At 39.3% G+C, this 19539-nt stretch overlaps 1 protein-coding gene across 1 annotated transcript in view; it reads left to right on the forward strand.

Annotated features, from left to right (window-relative positions):
- tshz3b (teashirt zinc finger homeobox 3b) overlaps positions 1–18870 on the forward strand; it is a 48088-nt gene extending 29218 nt beyond the window's left edge. Inside the window, exon 3 of the mRNA XM_032560558.1 lies at positions 13631–18870. Within this exon, the coding sequence (XP_032416449.1) occupies positions 13631–17280 (3650 nt within the window). The 3' untranslated portion in view covers positions 17281–18870. The remainder of the gene's footprint in view (positions 1–13630) is intronic.
- The last annotated feature ends 669 nt before the right edge of the window (positions 18871–19539 follow it).

The raw sequence follows: 19539 nt of genomic DNA on the forward strand, positions 1-19539 counted from the left end.
TTCATGAATGATCAGGAGTTCCTGAAACATTAGGTATAATTTAGCACTTTACATGAATCTGATGTGAATAACCTAAATTAGCTTTAGTTTTCCGCAGCTCTACCTGAAGCCTGTAGTACTCTGTTTACTCTCAGAACAAAAGGAAAAAAAATAAAGGTCATGTTGCACAAGGATATGTGGAGCAAAATAAAGCAATGAAAGACGAAGCGCAGAGGCAGGCGGCAGGAAAAACACGGGGAAAAAGAGCTATATCATGTATATTATCCTCCGGCCGGTAAATTTAAGGGTGTCCGTTTGCGTTGGAACAGACCGGGCGTTATCATAATCGCCTGCTGCCTACTTGACAGGACCTTAAACTGATCCTGTCATTTTATTTACACCCAGACCACTGTACGATTTACTCCGAGACACGCACGCATGCTCACACGTACGCAGACACTCCCACCATTCCTGACTTTCCCAGTGAGCCCGGTCTGCTGGGTTGGATGACATCTTTTGATCAGAGCTGTCCAAAGAGATCAGAGCAGACTGGCAGGCAATAGATACCCAGCAACTAACCAGACTGCTCTGCAAAGAGTGTGTGTCCTTTCAAAAAGGTGCACACATGGATACGTGTAGCAGAAAAACAGAAATTTCCTTGCAGTTTTTTTTTGTTTTTTTTTTACATGTCTAAAAGCATAAAGTGCAAATTGTTATTTATGTGTTCTTCCTTTCTCTTTTGGCCAATCATGCTTACTGTCAATGAGACTGAGGAGGAACTGTGAGAAAGATCAAGAAATTAATGAATAGAAAGACTGTGAGGTCAAATAAATGCATGTGTGTGTGTTTGAAGCAGATCTGAGATGGTAAAGTCAGTGGGAGAATGAATTAAAGAGAACCAGGCAGAAAAGCGCCAGAGCTGGGCTTTAAAATAACCAAATGAGAGATGATGGAAATGATAAATGCTCCTCTGCCCTACTTGGCTAACTCTGCACACCACTACTGTCTATTTCGTCTTGCCAAAGTACAAACACAGCCACATACTCAAATCCAACCGTCCGTCTGTCTGTCTCCAGTGACAAATGCTCGTGACCCCAGGTTGCCCCAAACCCTTTCAGACAGACACTGCTCTGAGCGCGAGCCATCTGAATAACAAAGAAGATCCAGAGGGTAATTTACTATCATTCACCCCCTAATAATATTTATGTAGCGTAGGCAACATACCGTCTATGTGCTCACATACTAACAGACTGATTGTCATCTCAAAAGAAGTGAATTAAGTTGTTCCAATCTCAGAAGGTTTGTGAAAAATATTGACCTTGTTTCTAGCTGACCGTTCTCTAGCTGTGCCTGAAAATATGTCTATTTGTGTAACATTCTCTGAACTGCTGGTCCAGTTGTTATTGTCCGGCAGCAAGAATGTACCATGTATGGAGCTATATTGAGGCCGTAAAGTTTGTTCAAAAGAAAGTAAAAAATGAAACTGAAAAAGAAAAGATTTGAAACTGAAAAAAAACCCAAACTGAAAATAAAGATTTGAAACTGAAGAAAAAAAAAACTGAAGAAATTTTCAAAAACTACTTTTCAAATTCAAGTTTTTTTCCCCCTCAGTTTAAGATTTTTTTTCTTTATTTTTTTTTTTCTTCGCAGTTTCAAACTTTTGGTCCTGTTTTGGCATGGGGGCGGGGGGCGTGGAAACATGACTGACCCGCTCACTACAAAAGCTGGAAACACAGTCCCAGCTGATGCGTTCAGGCACCATTGGAACTGGAAATGTCTTCAACACATCATTGATATTCTGCGTGTATGTAATTGGTTTTGAAAAATAACATGCTTCACTGATATAACCTGCTTATGTCAATGCACCACATATGTATCAGTGGAAAAAATATGATATTGACAAATAGTCAAAATTGTAGTCCGTGTTTAACATTTCCCACGCTGTCAAAGTAAAGCAGAAGATCCGCTGCAGCCTCTACTTACCTCGGCCTCCTCTTCTGATGCAGCCGCTGGTGATAACAAAGGCTGGGCGTCATTTTATCTCACAGGGAAACTGAGACAGAAAACCGACACATTCACTGTTCCATTGTCTCATATTCTGCCACCTACGTTAGCAGATCTAGAAAGCCTGTTTACGGGTGTCTGTGAAAAGTCAACAAAAAATGTAAAAAAAAAAAAAAAGACTTTTTTATGAATTGCTAAGTTCTGTAGCATGTACAGCATTTTGTGAATGTGTATTGTCCATTGTCCCTGAAACGTTTATGGAACAAACATCTGTAGAGTTTATTAAAAAAAAAACAAATGACAGGAAGAAACCTCCAGCAGAACCAGTCAGAGTGAGAGGTCTGCACATAAACATTTAGATCTCCTTTATCAAATGAGCGGTACAATTATTCAAATCTCACCGAAATATTTCCCTTTAAGTTTGAACTGTAATAAATCACATTAGTGATTAAGTAAATAAATATAAAAGATATGGCCGTATTGCTTCAATAACATTTTTTAATGACCTTTCTGTGTTTGTGTGAGTATAAATGTATATATTTTCTTTTTTATTTGTTAAACTATAACTTGTATTCTTTTCTTTCTCTCTCTCTTAGTCCCAAATAAACTCACACAGGCTCATTACTACTGGGTGTAAAAATGACAGAATTAAAAACTACAGATCCATTAAAGAGGCAGCATGCTAGTGTTGCACTCTAGCATTCTTATATAGAGCAGCATGCTTCTTACTCTGCATGTGGCATTTTTACAAAATAGCAACTGTACTAAAAATAAACGCTGCTCTTGTATGAACACACCCGCACACACACACCCCCACACACCCCAGTATGTCAGGAGCTCTCTAACCCAGACATGCACTCTTGTGTAGGCAATGTAGGGACAGCATGTGAATATGTTGTCAGGAACCCCCAGCTGAGTGGCATGGGGAGATGATTAGCCAGGCTAACATGTCCCCCCCCCCTCCCTCCTAAACCCTCTCACATACACATACATTTGTGGGCAACAAGCTACATCTGTGTTTCTGAATAATCAGAACCAGAGACAGACGCGCTTTCTGCTGCCATTCCGCATCTGAGCTGCTGCACATGCTGCCAGCATGGCTACTATTTACCACCTTAGAAACAGAACATCCACAATAAACCGCAGAGACAAATCCAGAGCAAAGCTCCAGGTTTATAGCAACACTTGCACCTGAGAAGTTTTTTTTATTTCTGTTATGGAAGAAATAAGAGTACTTCTCTTTGTAAGATAGAAGTTTAAATGGCATTTTAATATTCAGTTTTATTTTTGTTTACATACCTACAGCCAGAAGTTTACATACACTGAATAAAAACATGCAATTTTTTTCCCCTCACTATATGAGATAAAGACCAAATTTAGACCTAACACTTGACTTAAACCTCCTGTTATGTTGCGGGTCAAATTGACCCGTTTTAAAGTTTAAAATTTTTTAAAAAATAGTTGGAAGTATTTTTTTTGCATGGAACTTATTCTATTTGCCTTAATAGGTGCACTCTACATAGAAATTGAAAATGTATTCATTTTACACATTTGTACCAACCCCTAGGTCTACTTTTTACATAGATACTGTTCGGGTCAACTTGACCGGCAGTCAAGTTAAAGTGCAGAAAAAGATTTTAAAAAATGTCCAAATCTATGTTTCCTTGCAGATATGAACCATATTTCACCAACACACACAAACACACACCACCACACACATACACACACAAGCCCACTTTCTCACTATTCTCTTTATTTCACTAGGAAACTGCGAGAAAGCAGGTGTTCATACAACTTTTGACGGGAATCTTTTCTGTTCACGTGGACAAACTCCACCCACACTGAGAGGAAACTCAGCAGAAGTGGAGGAAAACATAAATACTCTCTGCATGACTCGATTATCTTGATTTTAATCAGTGGGTCAGTTTGACCCAGAACAGTATGTGTGTCTCAAATTTAATTATAAAGATCACCCGTTGGAAAAAAAAAAAGTGTAATATAAAAAAATTTACCAAAGTCAATTTCAAGGAAATTATAGTTTTTTTGTGTCTAGGTTTTTTTTCAGTGGACATAAAAAATGTAAATTCCATTTTTTATGTCCAAATGAGTAAATGAGTAGGTTGTCGTCATTGATCCTTTATCTGTGAGAAATAAAAAAAGATCATTTTACACAAATATTGATTGAAATGGTTAGAATTGGAGTTACTAATCAAACTCAAATTTCTTTTAAGTCATGTTTGATATATAGAGCATTTTTTATAACAACTGAATGCATTGTGTGCCTAGAAAATACATAATACTTCCCCTTTAAAAATCCTTGTTTGCCCAACTCTTGGAGTTGTAACAAAATGAATAAAAACTTAACAGCTTACTACTGTAAGTTTATTTCATCAGCTCACACATTTAAATCTAAAGCAGGAAAAATGTATTTGACTTGAAGAATATAAGTTAGTAGACACAACTACTGTAAATGTGGCTGAGATGTTTGACAGTGTACCTACTGTTGGCTGGTGCGTTTATGGACAATAAAAGATGAGAGTTTATGGTCTTGATGAGTTTATTGAACATGTTTCATTCCACATTTTGGTTGTTTTGACCTGCTTATTACTGATGGGAGCTGATTAAAGGGAAACATGACTGACCCTGATCAGCTGACAGATTGGTGCGTCTTTGAAAAATAAGCACAGTAAATCCTAAAGCTTACAGCAACACGACCCAGCAGTGGACGAGGATTTACTGCGTTCGACTGCAGTGATGCTAAAACTGCGTTGCAAGTTTAGAAAGTCATGTTTAAAGAAGCGATTCAATTCGTCAGCCATCGGGGTCGATGCAACACCTCTCACAACCTGCAGCACACCTCATCAGTCCTGAGGCTCCCGCTGCACCAAGCCGCACACACACACACACCCACACACACACACACACACACACACCCATTAAGTCCCCCGACTAATATGTCTGCGCATGTCAAATCACCATAATTAAGCATTATTGATCTCAGATTCAATTAACTTTATTAACGTGGGTTGCACTGGTGATTAGAGAGGGCTGGGGGGGAAGCAAGGGTGAAGATTAGAAGATCTCAGCGGGTTGGACAACTTGAAGCGTAGAACACAGAAATTCACTGGGAAAGGTGTGAGGAAATTTGTCTCGGGGTGACTGGAATGTTGTGGGTTTTGTTTCACAAGAAAGGAGTGATGTTTCTTCACCTCTGGTTTTTCTCCTTCTGTGGAACACACACTCTCTGAGAGAAACAGCTCGATCTAAGCTGAAGTGTAAACAGGCAGCGCTGACGTGCCTGTATGTCTGATAGGGCTGTTAAGTGGTTATATAAGCATGATAAACGGTTTCCTAACATCATAACATCTGCAGAATGCTAAAAGATTTCCTCCCTTTATGGACAGACAGGAACACAAAGATACTCAGCTTCATCATAATTACAAGGATTTTTGATATCAGTGGAACTCATAACTGTTCCAGGTTGGATTCTGTGTTATAGAATTAGCAGAGATGTCAACTTTGTAGTTTGAGTACAACTGACTACAATCCTTGAAGCTTGAAAGGAGTTTGCTTTTTTTTGCCTTCTCTTTTGCTCTGCTGAGCCTGATTCTCTTGAGTTTGAGCTCCAACCTTCATCCTCTCTCCTGCTGACTGTTCATCAAGAATTCACTCCATCTCTCTTTGCACTAATTAAAAGAGCACCTGCATACCTGGTGTGTTCGGCTCGCTCTCCTGCTGCTCCATGTTTAGCTCAGGATTTTGGGCCATGGTGTTGTGAACCTTTCATTCTGGGCCAAAGCCAGATGCCTTCAGGGGATCATTTCTGCAAGTCTTTCTGCTTCTTCAGTGTTCACATGTATCCACATCTGTGATTTCTTCTCTCGGTTTAAATCTCTGAACGAACACTTCACTACTTTGTGACAAACGAGCAGCTTTATCCGTGTTGCATTTTCCGGTGTGGAGCATCAGAACTGTTTTGGCCAGGCTCGACACAATAACATATTTTGCTGGACGATAAACTGTCACAGTCATTATTGTGCTAAAAGAAAATGTTGTTTTGAGGCCATTTTCAAATAATATAATGATAATTGCAGAATAGTGCAAGTTTGGCTTCTCAAAGCCCAATATACTTTCATCTTCTAAAGAACACACAAGAGTAGAACGGAAATATATCTGAAATATCCAAAATAAAACAGGACAACCAAAAGCAGTAAATAAAACGGAAGTAAAATCCACTTACAACCGAAACTACAAACAAAATTGCGCTTCAAAAAATATGAATCATCAGAATAGAAATTATGGAGCTAACTTTAATTTATCATGCGATTAATTGCTTGTTGTGACTGGCTTAGTTTTGGCTCTCACACTCGTAAAGATGGGTGAACTTACTATCTATGGATCTGTCCACACAGAAATATTATTTATTTATTCATTTTATTTTCATTTTTCATCTGAAATGTGAAGGTTTTTAAACATTTGTGCCCTGTGTCCACATGGAAACCACTTGTGAGTTTCAGACTGAAAATTTTGCGTACGTGTCTGCTGTGTGATCGGAAACGTTTTGGGAAACGGTTCAGTGTGGATGTTGCCTTATTTAATTCCATACAGGTTTATTTTTTCAAAGCTTTAAATCTGTTAGTTGTGGTTATTTTCTTCTTGCAGCTGATGAAAACACAACATTTAAGATACGAGTATTATGTTAGGCCAGCTTTAGGTCAGCAACCTTTAAAACCATAAGAACCACTTTTGCCTTCAGACCAAAAATTTATTTGAGCCACAAATTCAACATAACTGTTATTTTTATGAGACGCACTATTAGAGATATGTTTAGCAGTGATTCTTGAGAAGTGGGACAAAATGGGTTTAAATGTCCCCCACAAATTTTTTAAATTATTCCTTAAGCTCATGTATTCAAATATGACAAATAATGTTTTGGAAATGTAAAGATGCCAAGGTGCAGGCTCTCAGTTGCAACATTTTTTTGAAAATTACATTTTTAATGGACGTGACCTAGAACTTTGTCATCATCATCTGACAAAAATAAATTTTTAATGACCCTATTAGTTATATTTTTACTCACTTTTACAGACAAATGCTTCTCAAGAAACAAAAGAAATATTATTTAAAACAAGAAACAACATAAAGTCCATCTGACGGAGTTGACAGTGCATGACGGAGTTGACACAGAGCTGAAGGTGGTGACAAACTAGTGAGTAAAAAGAAATATTTGATACATGTGAAGTAATGCCATTTATGTAAAAGACATTAAAATGAATTAACTGCACATTTAAGTGAGATTTGTCAACACTATCACTGAGAGAGTCAGATTGTCAGTTCAAAACTGACGGAGTTGACAAAATGCCAAACTACCTCAATTTATATGATGTTATTCTGAAGGGGGGCTGCACAGTCGTGCAGTTGGTAGCACTGTTGCCTTGCAGCAAGAAGGTCCTGAGTTCGATTCCCGGCCCGAAGTCTTTCTGCACGGAGTTTGTATGTTCTCCCTGTGCATGCGTGGGTTCTCTCCAGGTACTCCGGCTTCCTCCCACAGTCCAGAAACATGACAGTTAGGTTAATTGGTTTCTCTAAATTATCCCTACGTGTGTGTGTGCATGGTTGTTTGTCCTGTGTCTGTCTCTGTGTTGCACTGCGACAGACTGGCGACCTGTCCAGGGTGACCCCGCCTCTCGCCCGGAACGTTAGCTGGAGATAGGCACCGGCAACCCTCCTGACCCCACAACAAGGGTGTTAGAAAATGGATGGATGGTTATTCTGAAGGAGGCCATATTGTAGCTCATCAGGTCCATGAAATCTTTACAGTATACTAAAAATGAGCATTTAGTTCACAAAATTTCATCAAAGTTTTGTAACTTGTCAGTTATGGTGTTGACACATCAGGGTTGTGACAACAACTTAGGAATAATACAGAAGAAAAAAACTAAATAATAACATAAGCTAACCAGAGCTGCTTTGCCCTCTTAGCAAAGGAAGAGAAAGGAAGAGGTCCTCAGAAGTTCTGATGTCCCTCAATAATGCCTGATTTTTTTACATTATTTTTATTTCTGACGGTGTTGACAAAAACTTGGGACAAATTTCAATGGAGTTGGAAAATATATAAAAATATTTTTTAATACAATTTATTGATGCTTTTATAATTATTTATTTGAATTCTAACCCTAATTGTCATAATATATTATCTTAGTATTCCTTTAATTGTTTTAAATTATTATAATGTATTGAGTTTTGCTCCAGGACAAGGGATTTTAAAGACACCATCCATCTACTACAATGTTTAAAATAAAAAAAAATATTCAGCAAACACCAGGAAAACCTTACATCACTGTATTTAAACTAAAGAACAACTTTAGTTCTACATTCAAGCTTTATATATTTAATCTAATGGGACAGTCAGTGTTTCAAGAAAATAGTGTCACAGTTAGTTTGCAAACTTTTTCATGAAAAATACTTTCGGTAATGAAAAAGAATGTTCTTTACACTTTGGTGTCATTCTTTGCAGAATCTTGCATGAAAATACATATGAAGAACTGATAAAGATAACATTTTATAATAATCTTCGTAGTTTAAAACATTACCTAATTCTAACCAGCCACAGTGGAGGGTCTGTAGAACCACATGCAGCTCCTGAGCTCTCAGACACCTGACCTATAAAAAACATTAATACAAAAATGTGAACTTAGTGACAATACTTGCCTAAAGTTTGTTATTTAGAAAAGGTGCTTTTAGTCTGTCTATGTTGTATAATTCTCAGAAATATGTCATGGATAGGAATCCTGGAAAAACAGTCAGATGGGTGAAAGATAGGGAAATCTGAAATAATTGTTATTAATGAAGAATTTTTCACACGTTACAATATTTTAAAATCATTATTTTGTTTTTCATTTTTGACAAAACTGCAGCAACAGAGCATTATTGAAGCATCTGTCTTGGACATAAACACACCAGTCAACAGCATGTACTCCTGATCATCTGTAGTTAGTGAACAGTTTGTTAATGTGTGAATGACTGAACGAGGAACAGCAGAACAGGAGAAAATAAATCTATTGTTTTCATAGTTTAATCTGCCAGTATCTGCTGAAGATGGCTGATACTGATCTATGACTGCATCAGTGCATGCTTAGTTAAATGTCAGAGATTTGTAAAAAACAATCAGATCATTTGGTCAGAAACAGTAAACAGTTGGGCCTTCACTTCCAGTCATCGGCTGATTTGCAAACCTGGTTCCTGTTTTGGTTTTGAAATTAAAACGTTTTATAAACTGGATTTCTAACTGAATAATAAAAAGGCTTAACACTAGAAAAACAAGCACAGGTGAAGGAAACAAAATTCCTATAAATTTATTTTGTCCTTTTTCAAATTACATAGATTACTAATCGCTGAAGCCTCCGTTCATGGCCTTCATCTGTCATTACAGAGATTATTGCAACAGTTCAGAGATGTTCACTAAGACCCAAAATCCTCACATGCCTTGAAAAATACTCCTGCAGTAAATTCAGCTAGTTATAGTTGAACATCTGATTTATTCTCATATGGAAAGGAAACATTATTTCAAAAATACAAACAGTTTATTTCAGTCAAGTTTTTGTAATTATTTTTACATTAAACACTCAAGTTTACACAAGTTTACATCAGATATAAGACTTAATTTCCAATTCTCTTAAATAGGGCTGGGACTTTAACACATTAATTTTGATTAATTAATCACATAGATATTAACACATTAAAATTTTTAACACTATAATCTCTCCCTCTCTCTCTCTTTATAAATGCAAAAGTCCAGAGAGGAACCTTTGCATTCACATGTTTCCGGTACACCACAGTGATTGATGATAAAGCCACTTTACTTGGCCCAGTGGAGGTTAATTATTGCTTCAAAAACCGATCTGATTGGACGCTGGAAAAGACTATTGATGTTTTCAAGTTGTGTTGAAAGGAGTTAGCCTATCAGGGAAGCTATTCAAGGCTAAAGCAGCATTTCAATGCTAAATATGTAGCCGCAGCAGAGACGTCCCCAATGCTAACGTCAGCGTCTATAGTTCAAATATCTGAAGAAGTTCCATGAATGAACTTGAATGAGTTCCTGAAACACTAAAAAGCTGTATGTCTTGAATAACACTTTGAACCAGAATAACAGATTAGAACCAATAAATATATATTTTTAATATGTCTACTTATTCTATCTTTTAGCAACAAAAAGGTTTTTTGAATTGAAAATGTTCCTTATTTTGCCATTATATCCTTTTCGAAAAACTGTGATTAATTACAGACTGAAGTAAACTCAATGGAAAATTTCAAGTCAGACCTGTCACTATTTCTAATAGATTTTACCTGAATTGTATATTTTTATCTCTCAAAATCAAAACAACAAAACTTAAACTTCTTCTGTATTTCCATAAATGTGTGTTTATAGGCAAGTCATGTAGTAGTTCATTTATGTTCTGTTACCCTGCATTATTTCTGTAAAACTAATAAAACTAAAATAACACGTTGCAATGTGGGGCAGAGTGCTTGATACAGAGGGACTCAAAAATAAGGGGAAAAGTGTGAGCGTCACGAATCTGCAAACACCTTCCACATTTAAACTGTGGACGACTGGGAATGGAACCATCAGTCTTCTAACTGAAACATATTCTACCTTCACAGCGGATTAAAATTATATACTTAATAAAATAACAAAATATTCCAGAGTGCTTCAGAAGGAATAAGTCAAATGCCACCACTGTACTATGAATTTTAATACATAACTTGTAACTCGTGCTTATCTATCTTAACAAACAATTTTAAGTCTAGGCCAGAGTTTATCATACTTTTGACTTCCTCCTTGTTTCTTTCTTTTAAATATCACACACTTGCAAGAATGCAGATGGCTGCACAAACATAAATAAACCCATGCTTTGTTCTCTTCACACAAGCGTCGCTCGTTGGAGCTGCGCTGTGAGCATTAAAGGTGATTCCGCAGTGATGTTTGTCCTCAGCTGGAGCGCCGAGCCACTGCGTTCCACTGTTTCCTCAGTCACAGCGTTATTCTCTTAAACAGCTGTCGTTTTGGCTGATGCAGAACAGATGGCGTGTACATGAGGGTCTCCTCCGCTGCACGTATGTGCAGGCAGCGGATGTGTCTCTGAGACAGAAGGAGAAAGAGAGAGAGAGAGCGAAAGATGGAGAGATGGAGAGAGAAAGAGAGCTCCTGAACAGGGTGAAGCATGAAAACACGGTAATCTGTGTATTGTCTCCACCAGTGTTGAAAATCCAGCAGAAATGGATCATTGCTGTTTTGAGTAAGCTGTATTTCAATGCCATAAAAGAAAATTTACATAAATGCATCCAGCCGATGATGTGTCATGTGACCCAACAATTTTTTAGAAGCTGTTCATAGTGGCGTGTTTAACGCCTCTCAGATGGATCCTCATTGTGAGACTGAATGCTGGAACAGATTGCATGTTCAACAGAGAAACCGAATGCTTGCCTGGAGGCGAAAAGTTGCTACAGTACAATACATATTGTACAACTGGTGTGTGTGTGTGTGTGTGGGTGTGTGTGCGTGTGCGGGCGCGCAGGGGTGGGTGTGTGTGTGAGAGACATGTAAGGGACTCTGGGATATCTGTCTGTGTATGCATCTGTTTATCTCACGGCGCTGTTGTATTATCGCCGTTGGCAACGGAGGACCTGACAATGACAAAGGCACGTCTCTGTTTTGTTGCTCATGCAGCATCAGCTCATGTTCAACCTCACACAACCTGAAGTGCAGCACTGCACTGTGTGTTCACACATCTGGAATCAGACTGGAACCATTTGAAAATCCTGAGTGGAAGAACCATAATGTGCGATGTTCATTTAACGTTAGCAGAAGAAAAATCTATATCTGTTGTTTTTAAAAATAATTTTATATTATTGTATATCTCCCACTATTTTATTTCCAGGCTGCGTTCCCAGCAGAATGATTTAAATCCTTGTAAATGCGGAACATGTCCATCAAGTGCAGCATATGGAAGCAATATGCACCTATTCTTCAGTCTTTTCACCACAGACATGACAGATGCAAAGAAGTGATTAAAAAATATTCCATGAGTACTATTTTTATTATTTAATTGCCCACTTTTATCAAAACTTTAAGCACATCTCACTGGAGGACTCATCAGAGCAGCATTTCAAAACCAATGTAATGCTGCAGATTGTAAAATAGTGGAATGATGTGTACATTTCAAATTGATTAATTTAGAAATGTGAGACGAGATGAGCAGAGGATGAATTATAATTTTTAGATTGGTCTTTTTATCACCATTTTCCTGCATGAACATTTCTATCTGCTTTCAACATATGGAATTTTTTGACCCACTCAGTCTGCATAACCTAAGCATCTCTGGTCTGCCACAATGGCATGCAATTGGCTCTAGCTATAATTGACAGTAATATAAGCCCATGCATACAGGTAAATGTGGATAAAATGCATCAAAACATAGAGACGCTTGGCGCTCTGAAGTTATCCTCGGAGCTGTTCTGGTTTTGCATCTCTGTTCAGAATTAGAAACATGCACAACCTCTGGTTCATACACATTTAACACCCACAGACAATATTGTGAAATCACTCCTCCATGTTTACATATATGGTTAGATGAATGATGACCCGTAACAGGACCCAGTGATGGTCACAAACCCATTGGGTCCACATGCCCATCCTTTTGCTAAGAAGAAGAAGAAACACTTCTTCAAAGTGCTAAGACATACAGAGTTTTAGGTATGCATGTTACTATGTTTGTTTGCTTATTGCATGAGCATAAATCATTTCTCATCTGATGCTGTTTATGACTTTTATAGCCCTAACAACAAAAGTGAACATCCAGAGATTTACCAACATGTGAGACTGTGATTTGTCTTGATACATATTTTTTTTCTGTGTGATTTCCATTGTAATATTCTTAAACTAGAGGGATTTGAATATAAATTGAAAGCTTCAAGCCCTCTCCCTGAAGCTAAACTGTAAATAATAACCTAAAGTTTCTTTTTTCTAATCTTTGGTAATTGAAGCAAATGGGTTTTACAGGGAGAGATTTGTCTTAGGCAAACATACATACATTTTTTTTATATATTATTATTTACGAGGAGGCGAAGGCTGAGCGCTGTAATGAGTGAAAATGCATGCTTAATTTAAATGGCGAGTGTGTCTGTTAGGGAATGCATTAGAGTCTGCAGAAGAAGCGTAAGACATATTAATTGACAGACAGGAACCGCTGTCTCCGAGGTTGATACAAGTAATTTATTACTTCAGAAACGAATGCCACCGCCAGAATGTGCTTCATTAATTTCAAATTTAGTTTTAATTTCAAGCTGTTGCCCCTTGAGAAGAATAAGGTGGCAAGTTATGTTTGAGAAGACATTTTTTTTCCTCTCCTACATTTCATCATTCTTTTTCTATCCCTTAGTTTCTCTGTCTTTATTCCTTTCTCACCAGTTTATTTCATGTAATACAGAATTCAGGGGTTGGGAATGGGAGGGCAGGGGAGTGACATTCTAAATGATTGGAAAATAATGTCTGTGTAAAAGTGTGACAAAATAAATACTTAGGAAATATGTGTTTTCAAGAAGATCCTAACAAAGTTCTGTATTTGTTTTGCTCTCTTTGTCTGAACAGTTTATGTCCCCGACGATGAGAAGGAAGTAGCCTTGTTGGACGAGGACCTTGATGGAGAAGACTCTGCTCAAGAAGGGGAGGAGCCTGCAAGCAAGCTCCTATGTCAGGACAAGGATTTCCTTTTCAAGGACAGGCCAGAATCCGCTGGCATTCACGACTCCCCCAATGCGGCGGACTTTTCTGGTCAGGACCTGGACAGCGAGTCTCACCTGAGTGAATCCTCAGACAGAATGTCTGATTTTGAAAGCTCCTCATTGAAAAATGAGGATGACGTCCTTCTTTCTAAAGACCTTTCCAACGAACTGTCCCCCTCCTCCTCTTCAGCAGTCATGGCTGCAACCAATGCTGCCGCCTCGGTAATCGGAGATGAGGCCATATTGGCTGCAACAAGTTCTGTGGCTGACAGCCTCGAGAAAATGAAGGCGATTTACACTTCCTTCCTGAGCAATTCCTATTGGTCGACACTGAATCTGAACTTGAGTCAGCCACCAGCAGAAAAGCCCCCTCGTAGTCACAGCAGCAGCAGTAGTAGCAGCAGCAGCAGCAGCTGTGGTAGCGGAGGCTATGACTGGCACCAGTCTGCTGTGGCTAAAAGTCTCCAGCAGGCTTCCCAGAACCACCACAACAGACTGAGCTTGGTGCAACATCCCACAGTGGCGGTGACAACAGCTTCTACAGAACCTAACCTCTTCAGCACTGTTCAGCTGTACCGGCAGAGCTCCAAGCTCTACGGCTCCATATTCACTGGTGCCAGCAAATTTCGCTGTAAGGACTGCAGTGCTGCGTACGACACTCTGGTGGAGCTCACGGTGCACATGAACGAGACGGGCCACTATCGTGATGATAACCATGAGACAGACAGCGAGGGGGCTAAGCGCTGGTCCAAACCCAGGAAGCGCTCCCTACTAGAGATGGAAGGGAAGGAAGATGCACAAAAAGTACTTAAGTGTATGTACTGTGGACACTCCTTTGAATCCCTTCAGGATCTCAGCGTCCACATGATCAAGACAAAACACTACCAGAAAGTGCCTCTGAAAGAACCTGTTACACCCGTAGCTGCCAAGATCATTTCCTCTGCTCGAAAAAGGGCCCCAGTTGACCTGGACATCCCTAGTTCACCCGACTCTAACGGAGGCACCACACCGAAGCCAACCTCGTTCAGTGATGCTAATGACATTCTGCAGAAAATAAGCAACCCCTACATTACACCTAACAATCGCTATGGACACCAAAATGGTGCCAGCTACGCCTGGCAGTTTGAATCCAGGAAGTCGCAAATCCTCAAATGCATGGAGTGTGGCAGCTCACATGACTCACTGCAGGAACTAACTGCTCATATGATGGTGACAGGGCACTTTATTAAGGTTACCAATTCTGCCATAAAGAAGGGCAAACCAATTTTAGAGTCCCAGGCCCCCACATCCAACTCTTCAGTTGAAGAAAAGGTCCAGTCAGTTCCCCTGGCTGCCACAACGTTCTCTTCTCCACCCGCCCCTGTGCCTCCTCCGACTAGCATCTCACCCATGGCAATGGTTGTGGAAATTAAAAAAGAGGAGAAGGAAGAAGAATGTACCCAAGAGTCCAACATTATCAATGCCAATAACCACAACAAAGATAAGAGGACAGAAGTGGAAGATGAATCTGAAGAGAAGTTTGATATTTCTTCAAAGTACACCTATCTGACTGAAGAGGATCTGGATGAAAGTCCAAAGGGGGGCCTTGACATTCTCAAGTCCTTGGAGAACACAGTGACCTCAGCCATCAACAAAGCCCAGAATGGCGCTCCCAGTTGGGGTGGGTACCCCAGCATCCATGCAGCCTACCAGCTTCCAAACATAATGAAGCTCTCTCTTGGCAATTCTGGAAAGAGCTCTCCCCTTAAATATATGTTTAGTGGAGGGGAGATTCTCTCCCCTACTGGCAAAAGTCAGCCACTGATTTCTCCTCCCAGCTGCCAAACCTCTCCACTCCCTAAAAACAACTTTCAAGCAATGGAAGAGCTAGTTAAAAAAGTGACAGAGAAAGTAGCTAAGGTAGAGGAGAAAATGAGAGACCCCGGTATGATTGCGAGTGATTTACCTCTGAGGCGAACCACGCCCTCACCCTGCGTCAGTGAGGCAGAAGATCTAATCCGAGGAGAGTCGCCCAAAAGAAACACTGCAGGAGACTGTAAAACCCCAGAAAATACAAGTGTAGGGGAGGTAGTACAAGATGGAAAGGGAACGAATGAAAAAGATTCCAGTAGTAGTGCTTCCACAAAGGAGTCTGGGGAGAATGGAGTGGAGCCCACTGCTGTAACACCCCCACTGCCTGCCTCTCTGTGTGGCAGCACAGCTATTATCACAGACCATCCACCTCCTGAACAGCCGTTTGTCAACCCTCTCAGCGCTCTGCAGTCAGTAATGAACGTCCACCTGGGGAAGGCTGCTAAACCGGCCATGCCCTCGCTTGACCCCATGAGCATGTTGTTTAAGATGAGCAACAGTCTGGCAGAAAAAGCAGCAGTGGCTTCCTCCACCCCACCAGCACACACCAAAAAGACCAGTAATGGTCATTTAGATCGCTACTTCTACCAGCAACATCTCAACAACGACCAACCTATAGATCTCACTAAAGGAAAACATGCTGATAAAGGAAGTAATGGTGGCTCTTTGGGTTCAACTACACTTTCTTCTACTAACTCCACCCCATCAATTTCTCCCTCTTCTGCTGTCACTATGACAAAGGCCTCCGCTACAATAGCTTCCTTCATGTCCACGTCACCTTTGAGAGAAAATGCCCTGTCAGACATCTCCGACATGCTGAGAAACCTCACAGAAAGCCAAGCTCTGTCCAAGTCCTCCACGCCAACCAGTCAGTCTGAGCGCTCTGACATCGAAGGTGCCACACAAGAGGAAATCGAAGATGTTTCACCTGCTCAGAAGCGCAAAGGCCGCCAGTCCAACTGGAACCCTCAACACCTCCTTATATTACAAGCCCAGTTTGCTTCCAGCTTGAGGCAAACAAATGATGGCAAATACATGATGTCTGACCTGAGCCCACAGGACAGGATGCACATCTCCCGTTTCACAGGTCTGTCAATGACTACAATATCCCACTGGCTGGCCAATGTGAAGTATCAGCTAAGAAGAACTGGTGGCACCAAGTTCTTAAAAAACTTGGATTCAGGCCACCCAGTGTTCTTCTGCAGTGACTGCGCATCCCAGATTCGCTCACCGTCCACCTACGTCAGCCACCTGGAATCCCACTTAGGCTTTCGTCTTCGCGACCTGGCTAAGCTTTCTGGGGAGCAGTTGCTCAGTCAATTATCGCAGCAACACCATCACCAACATCAACGCCACACCAAAGGACTTTCTGAAAAACTCTTCTCCAATCTCCACCCATCCAGCCACCCGCTCCCATCCTCCCTCCCGACCTCTGTACCAGTATCACTACCGATCTCGCTCTCCTCGTCCTTAACAACGTCTATGCCATCAACTGAATCTCCATCTTCCTCTCCTGATGATGATGAATGCGGCGCGGTCTACCAGTGCAAGCTCTGCAACCGGACATTTGCGAGTAAGCACGCTGTTAAACTTCACTTGAGCAAGACACATGGGAAATCCCCCGAGGACCATCTGATGTATGTGTGTGAGCTGGAAAAACAGTAGCACTGGCTTGGAACGATGCAAGACTTTTACAATGCAGCTCAACCTACTGCTGTGCCACTCTTTTGAGTTAAAACTGATGAAACTGCACAACGATGCCATTAAACTACTGCTAAGAGTGTTGGCACATTGTTGTTTTGTTTTGTTTTTTTAAACTTGAGGTTTTTTTGTTTCTTTTTGTTTTAGTTACATGTGAGGAAGACCTACTCCAGTCAGAATCTCTTGATTTGACCTCTCTTCTCTGACTAAAGTAGTTTCATACTTGAAGCATTTTTAACTAAAAGGATAAAGTTAAATGAAAGTATAAAATAGATTCTAAAATGGCAAGATGAGTTTTTCTCTATTTAAAAGAAATTAGGTTTATTGATATTTTTGGCTTAGCTGCATGCATATCAATAAAACAGTTTTGTTAAATATTTTATACCTACATCTGGTGCAATTTCTATGTTTTGTGTTTTTAAACTCCTGTCTGCGATTTTTTTTTTTTTTTTTAATCCATGAGTCAACATTTAAAATTAAACCTTGTGGGTACTTCAAAGCATAAAAATATAAGAATTACTGTACACTGTTTTTACATTGCTTGTTTTCTAAACATCCACAGTAATGAGTTTATTAAAAAGAAGATTCTTCTTTAAGTGTAAGAATTTCACCCTAAGCTTCATTTTTTTTTGACTGGAAAATTAAAACAGGTCTTAATACAAACATTGTATGGAGAAGAAATAAAATGTAATATTTTGCTTTGATTGATCAGGGACCTATATAATTCAGGTCTGTGTACTATATGTAAATAATAATAAAAAAACATTCAGTTAATTCCTGTTTAAATTATGCATCATTTCTATATTTTTTAAGTTAAAAGGATTATGACTATTTGCTGGTGCACACTATATGAAGACAAACTTGTTTTGCACAATAGTTTTATAAATGTGTTATGTATCTGAAAATACAGCAAAAATGGAGGTAAAAGTGCAAATCTTTTTACTCCCAGCTCATGTTCAAACGATTAAAATGTTCTTTTTTTGAGGAAAAAAAAAGAACAGATCTGAAACTGCTCTACACAAGCCCCCTGTATGAACACTAAAAATATTAAAAGTTGTACAAAAAAATCTTACTTTATGAATATATTTCCTGTATAAACTGTTATTTAAAAGCACTCTTGGTTGTTTCATATTGTTGAATGCCTATTTGATTGGTCCTACTTTTTTTTTCTTGTTCTGTCTAATTACTCTGCAGTGATTCCACACTGCAGCTTTATCTTTTTGCGATATGAAAGGTAACCATGGTTACACTAACCTCTTGAGTGACAAGTTCTGCTACATTTTTTGGCAGTTCATTTGCTGAAGTAACTGACATCTGCCAGAGAAATAATAATAATAATATAAAAAAAGTACTTATGTGTAAAATATCGGCATGTAAACAGCACAGACACTGTTATGCATTCTGTGCCGTTTGTCTCTCTCTCTCTCTCTCTCTTTTTTCCATTTCATTCTTTGGTTTTCTGTTGTTGTTGTTCTTGACAATGAATCCCCATTATATGACTTCGTATAACCTTGTTTTCTACTGCAGCATTAAAAAAGAAACTGTTTTTTGCAATAATGTGCGTGTGTACATTCTGTGTGTCATGGCTATCAATTAGGTGTATGCTGTGCAGTCCCTAATGAGCACATTAGACTGGGAGTGTGTCAGCGTCTGTCTGTGACGAGCTGCAGACTAGTTTACAGTGAGTGGCAGCAGCGGGGCCGTGTGGGACACAAACACACACACACACACACCCACCCACAAAGCCACACACACTTATATTTAAACATGCAAACAGAAACTGTGATTTTTGACTTGCCTGTAGCTTCCTCTATTGTCTTAGTGACTTAGTCTGTGAGATGCCAACAGATGCCTTCATAGATAGATAGATAGATGCAAGAATTTCAACTTTTACTGGAGTTTGATTTGATTAAAATATTTTTACTCAGTTATGTTTGAAATCATGTGTTTTAATGAGTAAAAACAAATATTCAATTACATTTTTTTTTAAAAAGCACCATAATAATGGCAGTGATCCTTCTGCTGGAATCCTCCTGATCTACAGACACACTAGTTCAGATTTACCTCAGAGAAAAAGAAAGAAAACCCAGGCTGGACTTCAAGGGACTGGTTTATAAGTCTGAGAAAGTCAGCAGCTTTATCATACAGTGTAAACTTAGTTTGATTTATGTTGACGTAAACATTCAGAGTTATATTTCAACAAAAAAATGTAAATATCGGTTT

Source organism: Xiphophorus hellerii, chromosome 4 (genome assembly GCF_003331165.1).
Source record: "Xiphophorus hellerii strain 12219 chromosome 4, Xiphophorus_hellerii-4.1, whole genome shotgun sequence".
In the NCBI taxonomy this organism is placed as follows: Eukaryota; Metazoa; Chordata; class Actinopteri; order Cyprinodontiformes; family Poeciliidae; genus Xiphophorus; species Xiphophorus hellerii.